A 10,111-nucleotide genomic window follows, 5' to 3' on the forward strand; every position below is an offset into this window, starting at 1 on the left:
GAAAGAGTTGCAAAATAAAAACCATCCCAAGCAACCTATTATAAAGGGTTTTTCATTTCCCCCTTCCTAACACCCCACCCTATGAAAAAAAAAGGTAAATCATTTTGCTCAAATTATGGATTTCCTCTCTTTCTTGGCAAGAGTTACCAAAAGAAATGTAATATTCCTTCTGGAACCCAGTTCTCAGCTGCTGAAGTAAGAGACTGGGACTATCCCCCAGCAGCACTACCGACACAGGTGACCTCAGCCACCGTGGCAATCGAGGGCCTGAGCCCCAAAAGAAAGCAATGGATGAATCGCTCAGCCAGAGGCTAAGCACATCTCCTCTTAAAGCTTCACTTCCAACAGCTTTTGCCTTCAAGGATCACCTCCCCAGCCTAAGTCCTTTGCCACCAGAAATGGCTATTTCTGCAAGAGATTCTGTGCCTTATGGCATCCCAGGGAGATTTCTACTGGTCATCTACAGTTTCAGCATGTGCCAAAACAGTGGTGCCTGCAACAACATAGACTGTGTTACGGATTACACCAACATGTCATACTGTGTATTTTCCCAGCTGCAAGGGGCATCCTAACCCACCAAAGTCTTTCACATTTTGCTACACTTTTAAGTGCTGAAGAGTTCATCTGGTAATGCAAGTCCCAGAGACCTGCTGAGACCAAATCTCTTCCGTGGACAAAATCTGCTCTCTGCATAAAAGCTGTCACCAGCCTGCCTCAGGTCTGACTGGAAGGGTCATACAGAGGAACAAATAGGTCACAGTGGCTAAGCCCCACTTTCAACCTTGGCCCTGCGGCAGGGATGGCTAACACAGGGACCAACTGCACTTATTTGTGTAATTAGGGCACACCTGTTGAGTGGCAGGGTCTCCATGCAGTTAGCAAGTCATGGGCCACCAACAGACAGCAGAGAGGGAAAAGCTATTTATGTCAGGAGCTCCTGCTGCTGACCTCAACAACTCAGCCAGTTTTCAAGATGTCTCTTCTAGGGCAAAAATTCCACCTGAATTCCTTTAGCATATGACCCTTTTTTAGCCTATTGCCAGGTTCAGTCTGTCCTCTGCACTTCCCCCGCTTCCCATTTGACATGGGTTCACATAACTGAGCTGGAAGAGAGCTCTGCAGACTGTTCTCTCACTGTTCTTTGCCTCCTTTGGTGTCTCTGTCTTACCTCAGTTAGACATTACTGGGCTGGGCAGGTTTACTGCCCCAACTCATAGCACTTAGGAATGACCCACCTGCATGAAGAAGCCAGAGACTCTAATAAGAGCCAAAGCTGCAGGCAGATTTCTGTACATGCAAAGACACACTTTCACAGATTTGCTTAAAAAAAAAAGACCACCACACTAGCACCAAGGCTGAGCCAGACCACTCTGCCATCAGATGCTCTCTCCCTTACAAGTTATTGCAGTGGAACCATGGCTAGAAACTCCAGGCAAGGTTTGACCTGAGAGCCTTATGCAGGCTTTTAAAAGATGAGATCTGGGGTGTTTGAAAAAATGCACACCCCTGGGAAGATCTGAGAAAACTTATTGCAGCTCAATAGTTGTCAGGTACATTCTGGTCTGAAAGAGTAGACTGCCAGGGTAGTACTTGGGTAAAGTAAAACAACCCATAGCTAGATCACTTTTGCAGGTGATAGGGATGATAGCAACAAGCACAGCATACATTTTTTAAGCCCTCAGCTAGGCAAGATTCTTCTTCCACTTTGAACTCATGAAGATTTGAAGGGGAGAGTAGGGAGGCCTGAAAGAACCCTTACAAACAATTTCCCAAAACAAATAGTTTTGATGTGGTGGAGCTGTCATGGCAGATCTCTTCTGCCAAAAACTAACATCTCAGGACAGCATAGGAATGAATAGAACAGGAGTTTCTAAACCCCACTGACTTTACCAGCACAAAGCTATAGCTGTGTATCCTCTTCCAGGCTTTTGCCATTATTGCAATATCCTCCTCAGGGCACCCCACTCTGCATCATCTGCAGCAGTTCATGGCCTATTTAATTCCTGACTTAAAGTAATGAAACTTTAGGAAAACAAGCTTTAAAAGATGAAGGAAACTGAAGCAGCTTTACAGGCATTCACACTCCCTCCCCCCTCCAGTACTGAAGGGAGAGGTCTCATATGATTGCTGCAGTTTGCATTTACATTTGACTTGCACAGATTGGCCATTTCCTGCTCCTGCAGGTGTATATATTTTTCCAAGATCTGGAGAAAACAGAGCTTTTATGAACTCACAGAACTGCTTACACAAGCTCTTAAATTATACTCAAAGATGAGAAATTCATCCATTAGTGGATCTGTTTCTCTGATCTGGAGAATACACCACAATCCTAGTGGGCAACGCAGAATAGAAGACAGGGAGAGAGAAAAAACAGTGGAACATCTCTGTAGGTTGAGAATAGCTATTAATATATCACAGAAAGCACATTGTTGGACTATTTAGGTTGCAACTTTTAACTTGCCCTCTAAAATTCCTTTGTAACAAAAAGGAAATAAGTTTAGCCCAGCTGCAACTTTATTCCTTTCTTCCATGCTTAAAATAAAGAACCACCTTGCAACAAGCCCTTTGCTTCTCTGATTTCTCCAGTCCAAGGTGGTCCAGCAGGCAGGCATTATTGAAGACTTAAAGCACCCTCTGCTATTCCTGGCTCTGACACTGACCTGCTGACAGAGGGCAGCTTGTTTGACATCTCTCTGCCTCCACTTCCCTTCCCAACTCTTGTTTACCCTGGCTATTTAGGCAGCAAGCTCATCAGGGCAGAGGCTGCCCTTGCTGGGCCTGTACAACAGCTGGCAAAACAGATACAGGCTACCAGACAACTGTAATATCACTATGATCACCCAAACCCCCAAAGGCTTTGTGCTACTGCTCAGCTACAGTTTAGCTGCAGAACATGTTCTCAAGACTTCTCTGTGACATGCTGCCATGCACTTTTGGGATAAAATGCTCCATTCACCCTATGTCTCAAAGGCAGGGCTCAACTCTTGCTTCAGCTGCTCCTATGATTGAGTGCAGCACAAATCTCCAGCATAGGGACTATCTGATAATGCCTCATTGCAGTACAGACCTACACATAAAATTAACATGACTATGCAGAAAAAATGGCAGCCTGACATAGGGAGACTTGTAGGACAGGTGCAAAGAACCACATCCATGTACAATCACTCTATACTTCAAAAAGTGTGATGCAATATTAAAGCATTTACTTGGTGATGATTCAAAGAAGAAACAGCACATCTTTAACACTAAGAATGTGCTTTAAGAATCCAAGCTGGACCTGCAGTCCCTTACAGAGTAGTTCACACTGATGCAAAAGTGATGATCCCCACTCCCGAGGAGTGCACAGAAACATTGCTCCAAACAAGCTGCTTCTTTCTTCTTCTGCAAGAGCACAAATGAATCAATACCTTAACTATTTAACTTGACTTGAGGAGACTGGACATGGCACTTGGTGCCATGGTCTAGTCATGGGGTCTGTGTTGATAGGTTGGACTCCATGATCCTCGAGGTCCTTTCCAACCTAAGTTATACTGTGATACTGTGACTTGTGTCTGCGGATTCTCAATTAACTGAATCTAACCAAAAAGGCCCAATATAAGAGCTTGTCAATGTTGTGACTATACCTTTCAGCATAACAGCTAGCATCTAGGACTAAGTCCACATATTCCCTTGACAGCATTAGTACACCCATTTAACATTGTTCAGTCCTAAGTATGTGTCCTTAGATAATCACTGCTGGTCATTTGCAGAGGATGAGAAATAGATAATTAAAAAAATTAATTCGTTTCAGGTACACAACAATTTCTCTTTTCCAAGCTGCTAACAGCTAGGGGTATGAAATCAGCTTCTCACCATTTTTTTCCTTCCTTCCTTTATCTTGGCATAACATTTTATAAGCTGGCTGTGCAAACAGCCATTTCACACCATGGCTGAAGCCTGTTCCCTCTGATCTTCTTGTTACAATTACCTGAAGATATACCTATCAGAAACAACATTTTAAAGAAATGGTGTTAATTTTTCATGTTAATTATCCATTTTTTTTTTAAAAATGGGGGAGTGGGGGGATAAGTTTCACAGCTATCACACACTCTGGGCTCAAATCTTCTCTTATTCACAAAGCGTTAGCAGATGGCTTATCAAAAACCCCGTTTAACCACAAAACTTATCAAACCCTTCTGAAATGGGTTTTGTTTGAAAGGGTAAATATTCCCTAGGCTAGCCTTTAACTTATGACAGCCTCCCAGGGACCGTCAGTTTTAAGATCTAATGTGAGAACCATTCCTGTTATTTCATTAAGTACATTTGCCACAAACGGTTCCAGCCTTTGCTTTCGCCGTTGCAGACAGCGCTGCACAAAAAACCTCTTAGAAGCAAACACCAGCGCTCACTTCATGCAACGTTATCCAGAACACACAACACAAGCTTCAGATCTTAAGCAAGTCAAAACCAAGCTTGACAAATTCAAGATGATTTACTCCATATCACTAAGAAAGCACAGTTATCAAGGAGGTCCATCTGTCCATCATCTCCATCACCATTCTGTTTGCTCAGTGATATTTCAGCTTAAATACCTACTCAGCTTACATTTAACCTTCAGTGAGCAACCTACCAAGTTCCTGCTTAGAATTTCTGCATGCCCAGAAGTTATACCTCAACCACACACCCCCTCCAAGTTGTATCCATTAGTCAAATAGAACAGAGTAGAATAGAATAAACCAGGTTGGAAGAGACCTTCAAGATCATCACATCCAACCTATCAAATAGAATAGAATAGAATAGACCAGACCAGGTTGGAAAAGGCCTTTGAGATCATTGAGTCCAACCTATCATCCAACACTACCTAATCAACTAAACCATGGTACTAAGCACCCCATCCAGTCTCTTCCTAAGCACCTCCAGTGATGGTGACTCCACCACCTCCCTGGGCAGCACATTCCAGTGGCAAATCACTCTTTCTGTGAAGAACTTCTTCCTAACATCCAGCCTAAACCTCCCCTGGCACAGCTTGAGACTGTGTCCTCTTGTTCTGGTGCTGGTTGCCTGGGAGAAGAGACCAGCCCCCAGCTGGCTACAACCTCCCTTCAGGTGGTTGTAGACAGCAGTAAGGCCTCCCCTGAGCCTCCTCTTCTCCAGGCTAAGCAACCCCAGCCTCTCCTCATAGGGTTTGTGCTCCAAGCCCCTCACTAGCTTTGTTGCCCTTCTCTGGACACGTTCCAGCAAGTCAACATCTTTCCTAAACTGAGGGGCCCAGATATAACCTCTCTGTAAATCTTACTCCCTCAATTGCAAGAGCAGCAATCTTGGAGGTTGCTCTTGATCTTGGAGACATGCTTGAGGAGCAAGCGATATGGAAGAGACATGGTTATTTAAAACCCTCAAGCTGCCACAGAGACTATTAAACTCTTCTTCAGCTAAGTACAAATTTTACAGCTGTACCACAACTCAACACATGCACTCACGCTGGTTCTTCTGAAGGTGTAAAGATACCCAGACCCCTCAGCACTGTGATACGCCCTTGTCTTTTATCTGCTGCCAGAACTGTCTACTCTACTGAAGCAACAATGCAACTGCTTCCGGATACTGAATCTCCACACAGGGAAATGGAGTGCTTGGCTTTCAGGTATTCTCCATGAGACCTGGCATACTCTTCCGAAGAACTGTAGATTGCCTGAGCCTTCCATGAAGTTAAAAGTAATTAAAGGATTCATGCTCCAGATATATCTCAAGGTTCCTGCATAACCAGCTTATAATGTCACTTGTGTTACTCACAACTGAACTCCCTACACCAGGGCAGTGCTGACCAACGCTAAAAGCAGCACTCAGTTCCAGAGCTGTTTAAAGAAAACTTGAAAATAGGACTCAACACAAAAGCACATCCTAGAATTACCCAAAAAGGAAAAAACCCTACACTGTTCATAGCAAACCTAACAGCACCAAAATCCCTGGGAGTTTACAATATTCAAGTAGCCTTCCCTCCTCTTAAACCCTCTGACCTAGCAAAACTCTTCTGTACCCATTTATAGACCTGCATTCCTCTGCAAAGGGAAGTCGTGGCCCTTACAAACACTGCACCTGCTTTGCTGTACACCTGATCCCTCCTGCAACTGAAGGAGCAAAGCCTCACCTTATTATTAATGAAAAATACAGAACTTCATTTCCTCAGGAGACAAAATCATATATCACAGTAGACAGAGTCCAACACACAGCTATTCTGCAGTACTGATTCCTGCTGACTTCCAGGAGAACTGTGCTTAACATTCAAGCTGTGGAGACTGACTGTCTTGAAGTGCTGGCCTGAAAACCCAAAACAACAATCCACAGCACCACCAAAGTCTTGCTCCTGCCAGCAAGAGCCATAATTGTTTCCCTAAAAACTGTGCTACTGATGAGACAGCATCAGAGACCGCAAAATAGGCCTCAAAACCTGCCATCCCCTCTTTTGATTCATGTCAACATAGTGTTTGCTGAAACAATACTGCATCACCGGATGACAAGCAAGCTCCTGGGCTGACAGCTAAAGGGAAAACGTAAGAAGGGATTCAAAGATCTTAAGAATGCAAACCTCCCCTTGGGATCCTTAGAATAGCATGAGAAGTCCACACTACATAGCTTTCCTTGAGTGGTATTTCATATGGTATCAAATTTGAGGAAAGAAAGGGCAATCTTTGAGTCCTTACCAGCCACTGCCACGGCCCAAGCCCAAGTACTTCTTTTAGAAAGATGCTAGTGTCAAATAGTAAAGCCAAGAGGGCTCACACCTGCTCCAAATCTATAACACGCTGTGTGCTGTTGAACTGGGGGGGGAAGGAGGGGTGCGGGAAGGACTGAAAAACGACCTCTATCCACAAAACTTTAATATTCAGGAGCCACGAGGAGTCCAAGAATCACTTTCACTGTGACAGCCATCACCTGCTATACTGCTAAGCTGCTCCATGAGCACAATCTAAGAAGCATATACCTGGGGCCCTGTGCCACGAGGGCTCTTGCACCTAGCAACCTACACAGGCAGAAGCTTTCACCTTTGGCTAAAAGCTCCAGCCTTCACCCATGACAGCAGCCTAGGCCTTGCTCCCCGGCAGCTCCTTCTCTGGGGTTATCTTCGAGACTATGGCCGGAGCCGCCGCTTGGAAACAAGGAGGAAGTGTGGGCAGACTGGAGTCACCCCCGCTGCACATGACGGCTCGCAGCCTCTCCATGCGTCCACCTCCCCTAGCTTGAAGTCCCCGGCCCTACATGCTGTTAGGCGGAGCTTGACCGTCCACGCTGATTTACAAGAGGGCTTCGGACCTCAACACTTAAGGGCCGCCCCCAACAGGCCCAGGGGACCCGCAAGTCCCCACCACGCTCTCCCACTTTCTCCCGGGAGCAAGAAGCGCCTGCCCACAAGCCCCCAACAGCGAGCACAGCGCCGGGGTCAGCGCCGCCAGCGCCCGCCACGCGTGGTCCCTCCCCTCCCAGGGGCGGCCCCACCGCGGGCCCGGCGCAGCAGCCCTTCCCCTGCCCTCGCCAGCCCCTCCTGGCACAGGCTAAAGACGACGCAGCCGCGCTTCGAGAATAGCTCCCCCTACCCTCCACCCCCTCACGGCAGCAGGGAGCCCCCCGTAGCGACTACGCCAGCAGCGCAGAACGCCCCTTAGCAACCAGCTAGGCCGCAACATCCCCGGCCTTTCCCAGGCGCCGCTGCCGCCTCCCCCCAAACCCTCCCGCCGGGAAGGCCGTTCTTACAGGTCGGTGCCGAGCTGGGTGAAGCCGGAGTTGAGGCAGCCACGGGCTATCCGCCTCCACAGAAGATCGCGGCTGCTGAGGAAGCGCAGGCGGCGGCAGACCTGGGCCAGGCGGCCTAAGGCCTGTGCGTCCAGGTAGGAGCAGATGAGGAGCAGCAGCTCCTCGGGTAAGGCCCAGAGCGGGGAAGGGGGGGAGGAGGAGCGGGGGGAGGCTGCCCGGGATCCCCCCTCCGCCTGGGGGGATCGGGGGCTGCCCTTCCTCCCCATGGAGCAGCAGGTCCTGCCCCTCCTCCCCGGGAGCCGGAGCTGCTGCTGCCCGGGGGAGGCCAAGCCATGGACGGGGGCAGCCGCTCCCCAGTCACATGGGGCAGGAGCCGCTGCCTGTCACTCCCCCACTCCGGGGGAGGAGGAGGCGACTACCGGAGCGGGAGGGGGCACGGGGCCGCCGAGCCCACCGTCGTTAGATAATTAATTCATTAACGGGAGCCCCTAGGACTCCCCCTGCGCCGCTGCCCCTCCCGCGGCCAGGCACACCGGTTCCTATTTTTCTGAGCTGGGAGTAAAAACATCACCTGAACTACGTATTCATTAATAACGTGAACAATTAATGGTGGGAACGGTGATTCCAGGTGACGAGAGCATCTGCTCCACCACCTGGAGCAACCCCAGCTAGATGCTGCACCCCTGCGAAGTAGTGTGAACAGCAAGGTAATTAATGCTCATTAATTATCCTTGAGCAGGGTCAGGAGCGCCTGTCATCCACGAAGTGACAGCAGGGGTCATCTGGTGCTGCGCCGCAGTTTTCAACACTCCCAAATTCCTGGGCCATTGTAAAGTAAAAGGTCTTCCCCACCTAAGAGCAGTTGCTTCTACAGTGGAGTTAAGGCTGGCTTTTCACAAGGAACCAATTCCCACTCCAGGGCTCCACAGAGCAGGGCATGGAAAGTGCTCACACTTCATATGTCTGTGTACATACACATATACAGACACACCACGGTGAAAGAACAGCTCATAATAACTGAGTCATTGTTGCCATCCACAGGAGCCTGGAGTACTGACAACACTGAAGGATTCTGGTCCAAAACGGAAAAGTAACCCACCAGTCAGTGGAGAAGGAAAATATGAGTCCAGTGCTGTGCTATTCTTTCTTATAGCACTTTCCATTCTACAGATGCCTGAAATGCTTGGGAAATTTCTCCCTCAAAATTAAAAGATAGATAAATTGTAAGAAGTTCATCATCTGCCTAGAATGCTTTGAACAGGTATCACTTACCCAGCACAGTCCACATCTCCTTTTGCACAGTGGAGTAGGAAAATATTTTATCATATAATGAGGTTACCATAGCATACCAGCTTTTGGACAGTACTTGCATCCAGTTCCAGAAGGTCAGCTTGTCAGTGTAATCTCAAGCACTCAAATACTCATATGACTGAATCCCCAACACTGGAAGGTTCATACTTGAGAGGTTCAAACCTGCTGGCTGAGGAGCTGTCTGGTCCCTTTACACCCTGGAAGTCAAGGAAGTTCCAAAAGGCAGCAAATGTTTTATCAGCATTGATAATGGGTGAATCAGAGGGCCCAAGTAATTAAACATTTCTCAATCTAAGTTTGAGTTGAGGAGAAATAACAGCACACCTGGTACAGGACAGAAGTAGCCAGTTGAAAGGGAGGTAATACAACAAATTTTGGTTAATGTGAGATTATGGAAACTTAGTATGAATGCAGTTTTATAGGAGCTTAACATCTTTGTGATTGCATTAAACTTAGCTCTTTGTAATAGACTTCAGCAATGTCTGAAACATTAAATTTTTTAAAAGCTGCCTGACTTCTCTGTCTTAAAATGTTCTTTAAAGCCTGATTCATTATCAAGGTGGTCTTTTCTCTAGTAGGATCCCACAGAGACAGCTTATGGACCCTACACTATTGCACATTTTAGGAACAACCTGAAAAACAAAGTTCTGAAGTCATTATTAGCAAAGTTTTTTAGAAGGCACAAAGCGTGGGGCAAGAGACAAAGAGTGCTTATGGCAGCATAGCCCTATGCTAAGTCTAGGCATAATCAAATTGTATGTATTTCAGTCAAGCCAAATTTAAAGTCTCACATCTAGGAACAAAGAATGTAGGTCACACTGAAAGGATGTAACTCTATCCTGCAAAGCTGCAATTCCGTAAAGACTTCATTAAGATGAATAATCAGCTGAATGTGAGCTCCTTCTGCAGTGCTGTGACCAAAGGGCTAGTGCTGTCCTGGGAAACAAACAAAAGCCAGGAGGTTATTTTGCTTCTGGTTTTGACTCTGTTGTGGCTGCTTTGGAAATAATCTGTCCAAGCCAACGTTTCAAGAAGGATGTTGAAAAACTAGAGGAGTTTCAAAGAAGAGCAGTAA

At 46.9% G+C, this 10,111-nt stretch overlaps 1 protein-coding gene and 1 long non-coding RNA gene across 2 annotated transcripts in view; one reads left to right on the forward strand and one right to left on the reverse strand.

Annotated features, from left to right (window-relative positions):
- FBXW4 (F-box and WD repeat domain containing 4) overlaps window positions 1–8,079 on the reverse strand; it is a 66,986-nt gene extending 58,907 nt beyond the window's left edge. The window contains exon 1 of the mRNA XM_068139499.1: window positions 7,726–8,079. Within this exon, the coding sequence (XP_067995600.1) occupies window positions 7,726–7,991 (266 nt within the window). The 5' untranslated portion in view covers window positions 7,992–8,079. The remainder of the gene's footprint in view (window positions 1–7,725) is intronic.
- Window positions 7,770–9,545, forward strand: LOC137441752 (uncharacterized). Its single transcript, XR_010987489.1, has 2 exons — window positions 7,770–7,859; window positions 8,767–9,545. It is a non-coding gene; the product is annotated as an uncharacterized lncRNA (long non-coding RNA).
- The last annotated feature ends 566 nt before the right edge of the window (window positions 9,546–10,111 follow it).

This window comes from Melanerpes formicivorus, unplaced genomic scaffold (assembly GCF_026170545.1).
Source record: "Melanerpes formicivorus ecotype bairdi unplaced genomic scaffold, bMelFor1.0.p_v2 SCAF_6, whole genome shotgun sequence".
NCBI lineage: Eukaryota > Metazoa > Chordata > Aves > Piciformes > Picidae > Melanerpes > Melanerpes formicivorus.